We start from the raw sequence: 16,190 nt of genomic DNA on the forward strand, positions 1-16,190 counted from the left end.
GCTTGGTATTCAGAGTACGTTTTCGGTTGGTGCCAGCCACAGAAGGAGCAGTTAGCCGATCTGGCAGCATCAATTTGTCAGCATACCCAAGCAAAAAATCCTCTGGGGCCCCTGGGAACCAAAACAGGGCACTGGCAAGAGCACAGAGGGCCTACGGTGACCCAGCAGGTGCTAAATACACACAGCTGTACGCTGATATGAAAAGCACACAAAGATGTACATATCCTTCAACGAGTGCATGCATACTAACAGTGACAAGTTTATGAGAAACGTACATATATACTCCCACTTACACAGCCCTCTCCCCTCATCAGCGCAACACAACGGCAAAAACACACACACAGCTGCAGCGTTATATTAACAGCTGCTGTAGAGAAGGGTCAAAGACAGTGCATGTCATGCAGCCTGTGTCCTCTGAATCATCGGGCTCGCTGCAGGCTGGGACGCCATGTGGAGCGCACGCACGCACGCACGCACGCACGCACGCATGCACGCACACACACGCACACACACACACAAACACACACACGGGAGAACAATCACCTTTCCTGACCTTTGATGTTCAATGCAGCATGCACACATCTCCTCACCCACACCCCACTTCTATACACACATAAAGAGTGTGTAGAGCCACGGGGCATCATAAACTCATAGCCTTTAATACACAAAAAAAAAGTAGCACAACACTGTTCTGGATTTCTGTACATGATATACTGTATATCAATCAATCAGACTTTATTTATATAGCACTTTTTATACATGCAAATGTAGCACAAAGTGCTTCATACAATAGTAATAGTAATTTCAGCAGAAGTAAATTATAAGCTACATTCCGAGTCTATTAAGGAACAGAGAAAGAAAAGTGAGAGTGAAAAAGCAGAATAGTTTTGAGGAGCTAATAAACCTCACTCATTAATCTCCACTGCTGCCACTGGACATAATGCCAGTGAAAATATAGTCCTATTTCTTTTGATTATTCTTTCCACCTTAGAGCAACACGCTCACATCAGGCAAATAGTTACCAACTCATTACAGTCCTCCTCTATTGCTGTTAAATTGCAGTCATTTGTGTCTCTTAGGCAAATAGACTAAGTGCTAAGCAAGCAGATGTGCCCTGGCTGAATTATAATTGCGTTGACCAAATCTCTTTCTCAGCCGTTAAGACAATTATGTCTGCATACTCTATATACCTCTGGAAAACGTGCATATGTGCAGGAGGCAAATATTAATAAACACAGTAACTCGGTCACACATCCGTACACCCACTATATGCTACTATTTTGCATGTACATGTATGGTATGTGGTTGGTGTACTCACATTTCAGCTCCACATAAGCAGTCGAGCCTTGTATGAGACCAGAGGAGTGCAGTGAGACCTACTTGGCCCTCGGTGAAAAAAATAAATAAAGAGGTTTTCATTTATCCTGTGGTTAAAGTGAGTTACATAAAAAGATTGTTGTAGGCCTATTTGCCGGAGTAAAGGGATTTCACTCACAGCAGTTAAGAAACTTGGGGACAGAGAGAGAAGTCTCACCCCTTAGAGCTAGACTTTCAGGGGGGAGAGTGAGAAAAAAAGAGCAGTATTGTTCTTTGTACACATACACACGTACACACACACACACATACACACACACACACACACACACACACACACACACACACACACACACACACACACACACACACACACAGGTCTGGGTCTGTGTGTCTTGGAGTTGATTAACCCTCTGTCTTAGTTTCTTTTCCCCTTTACACCACAAAGCCTTTTTTTATACTTTCCTCTTAGTTTTACCAACTTTCCAATATTGCTCAGCTACAATTTTATTAATTCTCATCCTTTCTCACATTAACATGAACATGCAAACGCACACACACTCACATTCCCTCACCTTTAACACACTGGCTGCAAATGCCATCGAGGGAAACACAGGCCTTTATGCCCTATGGACATTTTATGTGTGTGTTGGAATGCATAAACAAGAGAATATTGTGCAACAGAATCGAGAGTTAGGAAAAAGAGAGCGCTTGTGGGTTCAACGTTCTAAGTGTATGAAATTCCGACAATTTTCCAAAAAGAGAAACTCAAACTGTTGAAAATGATCAAGCTTCCCGCTTCCTGCCATAGAAGCATGAATGCCTTAAGTACGTTGAAAAAAAGCATTTGACATTGTGCTCACATAATCACCCATCCTAATTATCTTCTCTTCCTCCCCCGCCTCCATCTACGCACTCACTCTTTTCTTTTCGTACATTGTAATTTCTGTATACCTCTGAGGCATGCCGTCCAATCAAATGGAAAAGAAACGGGAAGGATGGTTGGAGACAGATGAGAGGAGCGAGTAGTGGCGAGGACGGAGCGAGAGAAAAGTGAAAGAGAGAGGAAATGGGAGTAAAACAAGTGGAACGAGTGCAATTGACGAGAGAGAGAGAGAGAGAGAGAGAAAAAAAAAAAAAGAAAGAGAGAGAGAGAGAAATAAAGCGGGTCGACTCCGGCGGCGGCCGGGTTGAAGCGTCTGCCGAGCGTTGCTGATGTGATGGCACGATGATGATGGTGTTGATGATTCACCGCTGGTAGGAAATCAGAGAGGAGAACGTTTTATTATCACGGAGCTCAATTACAGCGCAATTTCTCCCCGCAGCGACAGCCTCTGCAGGGCTCCTCGTTGAAGCTGATTTGGGAGGCCTGCGGCGTCTGGAGGACCAGTGAACGACTCAGCGGCGCGGTGAGATGTCCCCACTCGAGACGGGAGAAGAAGAGGAGGCAGGAGAGGACGCCCGGGGAGTGGAGGAGTGGGAGCAAGCGGGGAAGAAGAGGGTGAGGAAGCAGTCAAGGAGAAGGATGCAAATGAAACGGCGTTAAGGCGTGTGTCTGCGTTAAGAACTCGCGAGCAGCTCTGCCCTCGAGGTGTTCGGCGGAGAGGAGACAGGCAGGAAGGACGGACAGGATCTAAATGCACTGCTGAGAGAGAAAACACCTGTTCAGTAATGAGTACGAGTTCTCCGGCTTCTGCTGGTGGTTTAACATGAATACTGAAGAGCAGCTATTCATGTGGTTCACAGAGTGTTTTATAATTGTATTTACTCTCAAAGTGTGTGTGTGTGTGTGTGTGTGTGTGTGTGTGTGTGTGTGTGTGTGTTGTGCATAAGCCAAGAGGGAAGGAGCATGGAGATAGAGGCCTTTGTGTACCTGCAAGCATGTGTGTTTGTGAGAGGGAGATTGTGTGGGTGAGTGCATTATTGTGTATTTCTTTTATTTTATGCATTCTGTAGGTGTGCACCTTTAGCACCGAGGGGACGCTGAAGAGTGTGTGGGAGTGTGTATGCACTTGTATGCATCGGTGTGGATGTTTGCAGGTGTGTACATCTAACTAGTATGTCCTGGCTGTCTCCAGTGTACCTTCCAAACATCCCGTACAGAGGTTGCCCTGAGGCAAAGGCATCTGCTGCACTGACCTCTCGGCGAGGGATTATTTAACACAACCTTGACCATAAACCCAAACCTCGATTATTCTCTCAATCTACCAGGAACTGTGTCATGTGTATGTACCAATGGCTGAAAAATGAGGTAATTCTGTAGCTAGTAACTTCTAGGTCAAACACCACCCTTCTACTACTTCAATTAAAGTGCTCATATTATGCTCATTTTCAGGTTCATAATTGTATTTAGAGGTTGTACCAGAATAGGTTTACATGGTTTAATTTTCAAAAAACACCATCTTTTTGTTGTACTGCACATTGCTGCAGCTCCTCTTTTCACCCTGTGTTTGAGCGCTCTGTTTTACCTACAGAGTGAGACATCTCACTTCTGTTCCATCTTTGTTGGGAGTCGCCCATGCGCAGTACCTAGGTAAGGACTACTAGCCAGTCAGAAGCAGAGTATGAGGGCGTGCCACGCTAGCAGCTAGGCGAGCATTATAACGTGTGTTACAAAGTGACGCATGTCACGGAAGTAAAGGCTGGACTACAACAGAGCTGTTTGGAGCAGTTTGTGAACAGTGTTTTCTGTTGGAGATGGTAAGTCCCTTTGGGGTGGACTTTGGGCTTTTTCACTTTGTAAACCTATAACGTGCACAAAAAAGATATATAAAACAATAAAGGAAAGTGAAAAAGCAAAAAAGCATAATATGAGCACTTTAAGGTATTCTTACAGGAGACTGAATACTAATGTTACCAATGTTTCCTTTAACCAGCCTTTTAATCAGTATTTTTATATTAAAAATAGATTAAATGAAAGGTGTATCTTGTAGTGGCAAACACAGATTATTCACTCAGAATATTCAGAATCACAACTACAAATGAATGACAACGTCGCTCTGTAACTGCTGTATGTGTGAATAAGGTACTGTCTGCTAACAACTTGTTATAATGTTATAAGGTGATCATATATCAGTGTTGTCTTTACAGTATGTCAAACTGCTCAAAGGTTCCAAAAACAACAAATAATGCAGGTTTAAAGTTGTATTAAACATTTTTCCATATTTCTTAAGACAATGTATATATTCCTTATCTGCTTACTCCACATTGTGAGTGAAACATTTTTTCTTTTTTACTTTTTTATGTGAAATTTCAGTTGTAGTGTTGGTGCGAATTTGCCTGGGTCCAGACTTTTGACTCTGCCCACTCCACCGAGTTCACTGATTCGTCTGGCATTATGACATGATCCTATGAGCGCAGCAGGGGGACTAACGATTAGTCAATCAGCTCCACGGGTGGGACTAACGCCGTTTGTCAAGCTGTCTCAATATGGCCCAACATCGTACAGTAGTTTGTTTTTACTTCGCTCCGCTACATTCAGTATGTTGGCATGGCAACGCATCAGTGTTAACTTAAAATTAAGTTAGATTTAGGCGGAACAGTTGGTCTGTCGCTATTGGTTATGGAAAATTGAAACCCCCCCCCTCACCCACGGATATCGGTTAGTGTGTAAGCAATGTCAGACTCAAGATGGAAACAAAGTGTAATGAGTTGACAATCCTATAAATATTTAATTGGGTAAATATCAATATGCTTTTCTACAAAGAAGAAGCCAAAAGTTCTGAAATATTTAATGTTGTTCAAACACAGGTAGACATACAGGAACATGAACTGTATGATCAGATTCAATAAGATAAAAAAAAAAAAGACGACCAGAGATGCCAAGTTACATTACTTGACAGTTTTCGATACTCGGTGCTACTCGCACATTTCAGTAACAAAAAAAAGTGTTGAGGTTCAAAACCGACCATTATGGAAAATTGTAAAAGCCTTTCACATAATTGTATAGACATTTCTCTGCATTTATGATGATGATTATTATCATTGGACTTCTGTGCCCAAGTTCCCCTCATTTTAAAGCATTGGACTCTGAAATGTTATTCAGATGTGGATAATACAATGAAATATCCAACAGAGGCAAGTGTCCATCGGGGTGAATATTTAAACCTGTGGAAACACAACTCGTTTTAAATGGCAGTGCAGAACTGGGATTATTGGGCAGATTGCCTCAACCATCCTCTTCAGAGTAATCCTGAATCAGAGCTCTGATTTAGAGATGCTTGAAAAAAACGGCTTGATCAGTGTCTTGGCATCAGCTTACCTCTAAATCCTAAACTTCACCAACCGAGGGGAAAATTACAGACCTGATCCTTGCATGCTTGGAGGCCATTTGGCCGTTTGGAAGTTTCCAAGAGACGGTCTCTAACTACACAGTCTTTGCCAGCCGGGCCCAAGCTACACTAACAAGCCTTCAAACCAAACCGGGTTCCCCTGAGGATTATGCCGGGATTTGAGTCAACGTCGGATTTGTAGAAGGGATGAGACGTTTATCTTTTCTTTTCCCCCCCAACATTTCTTCCTTTGGCTTTCTTCTGTCTTGCGTATCTGTCTCTCTTTCTCTGCCTGTCTCCATCTCTCTTTCTCCTCTCACTTTCTCTTCTCTTCTTAATCACAGATAGAGAGACAAGTCTTCTGGGCTGCTGGCATTCAGCTCCGGTAGCGAGAAGAAGAAAAGAGGAGGAGGAGGAAGAAGAAAAGCGCTGCTGTCAGATCCTCTCCTCTTGCTCCACGGGACTGGAAGGACAAAAGCTTTCTCCGACAGGCCGGATCGCCCCTACCCAGCCGATGTGTCATTACCGTGTGTCCTCACCATACTGCCACGTACTCTTTTCTGTTTCTGTCACAAACTCCCCTGTCTTATTAGAATAACACAATACATGGGGATTAGTGCATGGTGTGTTGAGGAAGAGATAGCAAGGCATGCTCAGTGTCATTAGTCTGTGTGGGTGTGATTACATGTTCATGTGCATTTGGGTGTTACATGTGGATCAGCGTGTTGCATGTCAATGTTGCGGCCCTGCATCAATTTTTCGGAGAAGTGGGCAATCTCCCGTATGCTTCCGGAACGACATGGCTGTCAAGTGTTTTTCACTGTGATGTGACCATTACGGTTGAGAGACAAACACATCCTCTAGTGTCTAATGATCCCCTATAGAAGCATATTCATTGTGAATGCTGTCAGGGCTACAATATAGATGGTTTAGATACAGTACACTCTGTGATAAAGGCTGAAAATATGCAACAAAAAGGATATATGCCACTACAGTCAATTCGACCTGATGGGAATGCAGCTTCTCATCATGTCCCACCTCCCAGCTTGGCAGCTTACACCATAAGAAGAAAATTCACTTGTGTTCAATTATAGAAAAAACATGATCCACAGAATTTTTGTATCAAAACACAATCAATAAAACACTACATTTTTAACAACTGATGCCCTCTTGCTGGCTATAAATAATGATTCAGTGTTAGCCGAGGTTATATTTTAGCTACAGTAATTGTCATGTTTTATGCTAATGAGGAACTGGTAAAAAAAAAAAAATTATTATAATTAGAAATTAAACTTAACAGTTTGAAATGTAAACAAATGTACCTTTACTTATAATCTTAAAGTGCTCATATTATGCTTTTTGGCTTTTTCCATTTCCTGTATTGGGTTATATATCCTTTTTGTTCACAAAGTGAAAAAGCCCAAATTCCACCCCAAAGGGACTTACCATCTTCCAGAGGAAACACTGTTCACAAACTGCTCCAAACAGCTCTGTTGTAGTCCAGCCTTTACTTCCAGCAATGTAGGCCTATTTGCAGTAAAACAAATATATGGTGTTTTCCGAAAATTAAACCACATAAACCTATTCTGGTACAACCTCTAAATACAATTATGAACCTAAGAATAAGCATAATATGAGCACTTTAAAGCCACTAAAAACTTCATATCTTAAAGAGATACTCCAGCATTTTATCATTGCTGTTCCATGGGGATTTATGAGACAGATTAAAGAAATAAATCCAAATCTGTGAAGCAGAGGTCAAGATCCTGATTTTTAGTCCATAGTATGGGTCAAGATCCAAAAATGGTGGAGCCTACATTTCCTGTTATGCAACTGGAGTCTTTTGTGAGAACCTCCCTTATTGGTAAACAGTCGCTTCTTTCAAACTCCACAGACTTTATTAATTTCCACTCTCCAAGCCCAAACTGAGATAACCCTAATGACACCACGATGACATCATCAAGGCTATTTTTCAGGCTTGGCAAAGCTGCTGCAGAGCTACAGAAGGAGACATTATACAACAGTTTTAACAGTAGGAGTGAACTGTCCAGTATTTCTCGATAACATTTAATATTCATGACTATTTAAAATCTATAAAGAAATTATTTACTTCCACATGATAGTGTGGGTGTGATTTGACAGTGCTTGCAAACAATCCAACAAATGTCATCACACTTTGATTTAAAACCAAGGGGGTAAGCTTCGCTTCAGAACTCGAACCTCCTATGGCGCCATTTTGATGCTAACGAGCACTTGGTGCACAAAAATACATGACACCACTTTTCCCCAACTAAGCCACGTCCACTTCAAACCAGTTTTAAGACAAAAGCACAGACACGGAAATATCCACATCTGTTCCAACTTTGTCAGATTACTTTGCGTTTATTTAGAAAACTGTTGCTCATAATAAGAAGCTGATGGAGAAAATAAGATTTCAGGGGCTTCAAATTCAGTCTTTTTCTCAGTTCAGATTAGGCTCTGAGACTCATGCTGTGTGCCGATCATACGGTACTCTGAGTCTTAGTTTTCACAAGCTATTTAATTTTTTTGTATTGAAAATTGTACCTAAATATCCCATCCAATCTGAAAGCCCAGTGGCTAACGGAAACTAGTGTGTTCTCCCACATTCAGAGACTGAACCTTTAAATCTGTACTAAGATAGATCATAGTTTAAGTCAACAATAATCTGATTAAAGTTCAAACCACGGCAATTAATTTACAATAGTGTCGATTGAGTTACATTTTTTTAATGAACAGTTCAATGTGATGATGATGATGATGATTCAAAATTCTGTAATTCAAGTACAGCAGTTGTTACTGATCTCGATTTATAAAATACAGGAGATCTATTTAAAAGGATAACCCTGCAACTAGTAAACAGCAAGGGAGTTGAGCCATTGGCCTAATAACCCCTCCATATGGTGATAGTCTAGTCCAAAACTGTGTGTGTGTGTGTGTGTGTACAGCCTTTTATCCCTGCGCTAAATATCAACATGGATACCCGACTTCAGATAAAACTAATTCAGCTCCCCATCAGCCTCGTCTTCCTCTCTCTCTCTCAGGGCTGTCTGCTAAGCCTCTTACCTATGGGATTATTGGCAACGCTAGGTATTATATAGCTTCATTCATCTGGATGATGCGTTATTAATGTGTTGGGGAATGAAACCATCTGTAACGGCAGCAAGGGATGATGGGAGGATGAGGGTAAGATGGAGGGGGGGATGGGTAAGAGGCAGGCTGTCTCACAGAGGCAGGAGAGACGGCTGGACAGGAGTGGTGGTGATGGTGTTTTGTGTGTGTGTGTGTGTGTGTGTGTGTGGGGGGGGGGGGACAATTACTACCATTGGTAGAAATGTTGAGGTTTGTTTGAATAGACCTGACAGATAAAAGGTACTCATGATCTTTGATTTTGCAGTTTTCCAGATGTGGAACACAAGGCATCAAGCTGAGCACAAAGCACACACAGACATGCAGGCATATACACAGTCTAAATGAGGAGAAAGGATAGTAAATTGCAGCTGTGTTACTGTAAGCCTTCTCAGACATGCATATTAGTCTGAAAATGTACTGTCACAAAAGATCCTGAGTTCATTTTCTTATCCTTTCCTGCCCCTTTCAGACATGACATCTGTAACATTTCCATGTTCATATATCTGTTAAAGTAATGGGATTTGGGAGATTTGAGAGATGACTCACCACCATTATCAAAACACCAAATGAGGGAATACGGTATGTATAGGTTGGTAGGTTTAAATATCAGTACAGTGCCAGAGACATGGAGAATCAACACCTTACAACACTTTGTTGATTTTTCGCTTCATTGTCACCTATCTCTAGGTTTCTGTAACAGAAAAGCTCCATGCTGACTCTGTTCAAACATGGCAGGACCATTGCGAATGGAGCTACAACACTGCGTTAAGTGATCGATCTTTTAGTTAATAAGACATCAGAAAATAGTGACAAAATGCGTGTCAGAATTTCCCAAAGTGATATCTTCAAATTGTTTTGTTTGTCTGACCAACAGTGCAAAACCCACAATATTTAATTTACAATTTTATAAAGCAGAGATAGGTCCTCAGATTTGAGAAACTGGAACCAATTATAACGGATTCAATTTTCTGTTGATCAAATACTTGGCAACAGACTGGATGATGAGTTAATAAAAGGGACATAGAAAATAGAATAGAATCCTCTAACTTTGTAATAAAAAAATACACATTTTATTTTCATATGATTCCCATCTTAATGCAATCCTGTGTATTCAAACTAAAAATATATTTATGTCATTCAGATGACATAAATTAAAGAAAACAATTTTGCCTCTGTTGCAAAACTGCCAAGTACTGAAAGTTGATACTGACTGCTTAGTCAGAGCGCTTGTCTTCTCATTCTCTAATCGCACATGAAAAGTTCTAAAATACTGAATACTAGGAGCCATTTTTTATGTAGAATACTGTGTATTGTGTGCTGGTGATAAACCATCAAAACACTGTTTGCTATTAACTTGACGATGCAGTTATCCATTTGCCCTATTAAATATAATACTGTAATGGAACTTGCTCTCCTCTCATCTGCTCAGCAAGAGTCAACCTACTTGGCATGTCTGTGAGTCACGCCAGCGTGTTTTCTGCTGTATTTGTAGTATTTCTAACATCCCGACCCGTTTACACTCAGAGAGACAGTGGAGGACAGTGAGAGAGACCGAGAGAGAGAGGCTGCTGCCTGTGCTGTCCACCGATTACATGGATACCACACCGAAGAGGCCTGCAGTACTTTCAGCACCTGTGCTAGAAGTGTCTGTGTTGTGATGTTTGAGCTGCTATGGCTACCTGAACCTCGGTCTACAAACAATACATGGTCTTTTTAAGGGTTCACCTGATATTTTGCATATGAGGAGGATCAGCTCAGTAAAATAACATGACAGGGTTCTAATGGTATACTGCATTATGATAATAAAATGTTTTCCCGTTGCAGGTTTTTGAAGGATTGTGTCATGTATACAAATTACACTTCAACATCAAAGTGTGTCTGGGTTTTCGTTGTGTCTCTTTCAAGTCTGAGGTGCATACTTCCTCCCTCAGATCTGAATACGTTCCCACCTCTCTTCGAGACTAACAGCACTTGAAAAAGAAGCTCTCTGTTTGCGAAATCACGACAGATGGACAGACTGATGGGCAGGCTGTACTTTACGTTTCCCTCATTGCAGGTTTTACAGAGTAACACTTTATTGATGTAATGATTGGGATGTTTGAAATTTCAAATCACACAGTGCATCTTCTGGGTGTCTCCTGACTGTAATTACGTATTTTCAAAGGTCTGTTTAAAGCAGAATGGCTCACACCCCGAGACGATTTACTTTCGGGGAGTGCCAATTTAACTGCCAATTACCAATGTTAAAGTGGCTTTGCTATGATACAAACACCAGCACAGACAGTGACTGGCACATACAATGCCACTGGAAAAAACTGCATTGTCTGGAACACAGTGTAAGGATCTAAAACATGTGGGAAAGATGAGAAAAGTAGCTTTGTTACAAGATGAGTGAAAAGACTTTGAGGAAATGAAAAAATGAGAAGGCTGGACTTCAAAAAATGGAGTACAAGTAGGTCTGGGTATTCTTTAAAAACACTCAACTCTGTCAAATACACCGGGCTGGACTCCACATCACATCACAATCACAGGTCACATTAAATCGAAGATGGTTTGTGGTAATCGGCTGCAAGCGAAACCGTATAGTCATTTCTTTTTTTGATCTGGGTACAAAAAGGATTGAATACAGGTATCATTTGACTGAAGAAGTTTCGAAACAACTTGGTACTAGAGCTAAAGATTGATCGATTAGTTGTCAACTATTAAATTAATCGGCAACTATTTTGATAAGCGATTAATCGTTTGAGTCATTTATTTATTTTTAAGTAAAAAATGATCTGATTCCAGCTTCTTAATTGTATACATTTTCTAGTTTATCACTCCTCTTTGACAGTACATCATTTTGGACATTTTAACGACCAAACAACTAATCGATTAATTGAGAAAATAATCTACAGATTAGTCAACAATAAAAATAATCGTTAGTTGCAGGCCTACTTGGTACTGGGTTATTTTGGCGACACCTTAAAAATATTGTGTACCCATACCTAGCCTTAAGTACGAGGCACAACCTGCTTATATACTGTACATTTTTAGCACGGAAGCCCATTTTCAAAAGTGAATTTGGAATTCGAACAGTTCATTACAAACCGAGTACTTTATTTATTCCCACGTTCAAACTGGGGAAAAGGAAATTGAACTGTGTAACTATAAATGTGTATGTGGGTGTGCGTTTGTGTGGAGCTGCTTCCCTGCATCCACGTATGGACATCATTTTGGGTGTTTGTGTGAGTCAGCAGCACTGTGATCATGGACACAGTGGGATGAATCACATTGTGGTTGTGGTGGTGGTTGGAGAATAGAATGGTAGCAACAACGGATTTCAGCAAAGCTCCCAAATGCAAAACATATGTACAGTGCATTGTTAATTGTACTGTACAAGATTAAAATTCCAACGACAATCCCAGCATGACTGAAGCGTTTCCAAAGTTCCCTTTAATGTTAATTCTGATGGACTTTGACACACATCTAAGATCTCATTTATTCTCATTAAATCACGAAAAACAGCCTCAAAGACTTCTATTGTAGCCAGTATAAGTTGCCACCACTATTTAAGAATACGTGTTATCTGAAGTTACATGGGAACATTAATATCTGGCTATTTACAGTCACATATGGGAAACCCCACAAAGCTGACTTCTTCCATTTTATGCTTCTCTAAATTTAGTGTTTCAGTGTACAACATGTTCTGTCAGTCTCAAACTATTCAAGTACCTGGCACTCTTTTTTTTTTTTTCATCTGCAGCAAGTGAGCCACTGTAATAAAACAGTTGTGGGGAACAACTTTAAAATAAAATATAATGTAAGCATGTCATGTATGTATTATCACCATACTGTGGAAAATCTACTGTGGAGAATGTGCATTCTCAGATGGATTGTAATCTTTGCCGTAGGAAACCATTAGGAAAACTCAGTGCATTGGAAAAAGTGTACATCAGAGGTAATGTTACATGTAATACCATGACTAACAGGGAAACTCTTTACAACATGTGTGAGCTGGACACCCGCTGGGGGGCACATGGGGATCATGACAGTATACGACTACCGCCGGCAGATGGAAAGAAACTGCTGACAACCAGATGTGGACCAGACGCTTTTTCAAACCTTTACTCGTTCTCCCGCTGAAAGTAGGTTGGTTTAATTCTGGCGCATTGACCGTTTTTCACACAGTCACTAGGACCGCCTTAATAAGCACCTAGTAATAATAATTGTGATGCTATCTCCTGTAATAAACTGATGCCAGGCAAAACAAGACAGACTAATTAATAAGTATAGGAATTTTTGATGGGGAATTTGCAACAGTTAGCCACCACAGCCAAGACTTAACACTCACAGCTAACATAATGTCATTGATGTGATTATTTCCAGATACATAAGGCAGTGGTGATGTGAACAATAAGCTGTGGTGTCTGTTGGACTAGAGAAGAAAACATCTTCGCTCTCTGGCAGCATTTCCCTCAAGAGACACAACAGGAGACCACTAATGACAACTGTAGCCCCTGCCTGCTGGGATCACAATAACACATCCAAAGCTATGCATAATATTTCCATCCAACACAAGTTATTACACAGAAATTCTGCTATTGTCATACTGTAGCTTCTGGCTCATTCTATTCTGGATCAATGTGCTGCTATCCCTTCTCTCAGGCGTAGTGCCTCATATAGCATCAGTTGGCGCCTATGCGTCACCCTTAGGCTGGACATCTCTGTCTTGCCAAGACAGACAGACAGACAGATAGACACACACACACACACACACACACGGGAAGAAAGAATTAAAATGCAGTGATTAACCAGTAGAGGGAATGCACGGGGCCCAGGGCAACCAGTTGAATGTTAAGAGTCTGGGGGCCACAGATCTGCAGAGAGCTGGTTGACAACCTGACAGGCAGGCAGCAGGCGAGCTGACTGGCTGGTGTACTGACTGGCATACAGGCTGTGTGAAATTCCTCAAGGCAATGGAGGGATGAAAGCTTTTCTTTGAAAAGGTCATGGGTGCAGAGCCACTGTGTGTTTTAACAGTGAAACACATGTGTACCAACCGGTGTTGACGCAGTGTGAATAGGTTCTGACACAACTGATCCCCAGCTCCTGTTAAGTCACTGCATTACTAATTCATGTACGGAGCAGAAATATTGCAGTAATTCTGTATAGCAAATAATAACAATACCCTAAAGTGTTATATCACTAATGAGTCCCTGCAGGACTATTACAGGGATATTACCAGTGATATTTCTTCAGAGGATTCTTTAACTGTCGGGAAACAGACTCAAATATATCCCGTCCTTTAGCATGACTTTGTGCTGTGGAGATGCCGGCAGGTGGGACAAACAGTCCTACCAGATGAAGCGAGTGAGTCACTGTAAAGTCTGCAAAGGAGACAGATGATACAGTGCACAGCTCCGAGTGACTGACTGAGCGCAGAGGCCACAGTGTATTACACTACATCAAAGCCGGTTATCTACTGGTTGCATGGTGGCTAAGGAGTAGGCTATACTTGAATGGCTGGCAGCTTTGCGAAGAGAAAGTGTTGCATGCTTGCCAGGAAACAACTGCGTCCAATTTCTTTAGGGCAGCCTATTGCTTGAGAGACCACGCAAGTAAGAAGTATAATTTTGGAGAATTTAATTGCAGAGATCAGGTTGTGAAAATTAATCACATGCTGCGCAGAAGCACTGTACAAATTACATGACCCGCTCTGTGTGTAGCCTCCAGGGACAGGTGGAAGCAGTCAGTGGAGTCTACAAATAAACATTTTGGATTTTTGGGAGCAAATTCTGAAATGTTCAATGAGCAATGCATGGTATCAGCTCCTCTACTTCTAAATGGAGACAGTTCCACAGGCTTCCACTTACACTCAATTTATTCGTTATGTGGGTCTGTATGTTTGCTGTGGCTCCACAATCACATCTATCGTGACCTGTGTGTCTCAGGCTGCCACTACCAATACAACGGGTTGTGTTTTCACAGACAGGTGACTAATCTTTGTACACTCATCAAAAACAACTCTGAAAATTAGGTTATGTTTCAATTTGGCCTCGCTCAGACAGTGCTGCTGAGCCATGCAGCTACTGTATTTGCCTATAAATACCAAATAGACCGTGACAGGTATGGGCTACAACCCAGTGACTCCTCAGCTAGGCTACTATCTTATGGAAGGATTTGCCCTGTTGTGCTATCATTCTGCCCTGGAGTGAACTAACGTGCTGAGTTCAGATTTCATACTCAGCTTTGGCATTTTAACCTGGGCTGGAGTGCGTTCATTTCAACGGCGCAATGTGGCTCCTGTTCTCAGCAAGCATTCAGCTGAGGATGCTCGGAGTGAAAAGGGCTCGCTTGCATCTGTCTTGTTGCAGACGTGCTATCATTTCCCTACGAGGCAGCCTCCGTTCAAGTGACAACAGTCAAACATTCACTCATTTTGAGGCCCGGCCGTGCTTGTCTCCCTAAAACGCAAACTGAAGATGTTTTGAACTGCCTGCCAACCCCTCCGCGCTTCATCCCCGGAAAGACAGTCTATTTTCTAACGGGGATATGATACGAATGCGTCGGTAGCGCATCTGTCTTACCGGCTGCTGTATGTGGCGAGAAGTCCCCTTCCCAGGCGGAGGAAGATGCTGCCGCTGCCGCGGGACCCCGTGCTGGAAATAGTCGCTGCCAGCGGCTTTGTTGCCTGCGAACCGGTCCCTCTTCTCCCGCACATTGGAGCCTCCGTTTTCCCTGTCTTCGCCGGAGTCGAGGCTGCTGAAGTTCCACACAATTAGCGTCTGCACGAGCAGCACCGTGAGGGCTGCTATCAAGGCGGACCGCGACCGGCGGGCCAACCTGCGTGCACACAAGCCGCCAACCATCTTCGCACCGGGGCTGAACGGAGCTGGAGGACCGTCTGCTCTGCGCAGCGCGACGGGAGGAAGCAGTGGAAGTAGAGGGAGGACAAGAAGGAGGAGGAGGAGAAGGAGGAGGAGGAGGGAGCGAGGCTGAGCTTTACGGTGGCGGAGGCGAGGAGGAGCATCGAGAAGGAGAGGCACAGGGCCCCCGTGTGGTGAAAGTCGGCGAGAGGATGTTATGATGCTCCAGGCTACTGTAAGCCTACCACTCACTGTCTGTTCTCTCTGTGAGTGCATGTGTGAGGAGGAATTAGAACCTACATTTTCATTTCCAAGAGGGGATTCTGATAATGACCAAATAGGCTACCCTACCTGCAAATGTGAAATTTACAATGCGTAGGCTATATCATGATTGCAAGCCAGAGAGCAGCACTATTTTTCGGAAAGACGCACTGATCCCAACATGGGCGTAGCCAGGAATTCTGGGTTCCCCTGCCCTGATGCAATATTGCCTGAATATTGACACTAACTCAAACATCCTAATGACATTTTTGTAGGGCTTCTCTAACTTTGGAAAGATTATTTCCATTTTACACCCCACTGGCTGGGTCCCAACTGGAATCCAATA

General features: G+C 42.4%; 1 protein-coding gene across 1 annotated transcript in view; it reads right to left on the reverse strand.

Annotated features, from left to right (window-relative positions):
• LOC120561525 (xylosyltransferase 1-like) overlaps positions 1-15,698 on the reverse strand; it is an 83,064-nt gene extending 67,366 nt beyond the window's left edge. The window contains exon 1 of the mRNA XM_039804658.1: positions 15,305-15,698. Within this exon, the coding sequence (XP_039660592.1) occupies positions 15,305-15,586 (282 nt within the window). The 5' untranslated portion in view covers positions 15,587-15,698. The remainder of the gene's footprint in view (positions 1-15,304) is intronic.
• Positions 15,699-16,190: the final 492 nt, after the last annotated feature.

The sequence above is a fragment of the Perca fluviatilis genome, chromosome 1 (genome assembly GCF_010015445.1).
Source record: "Perca fluviatilis chromosome 1, GENO_Pfluv_1.0, whole genome shotgun sequence".
Taxonomy (NCBI): domain Eukaryota; kingdom Metazoa; phylum Chordata; class Actinopteri; order Perciformes; family Percidae; genus Perca; species Perca fluviatilis.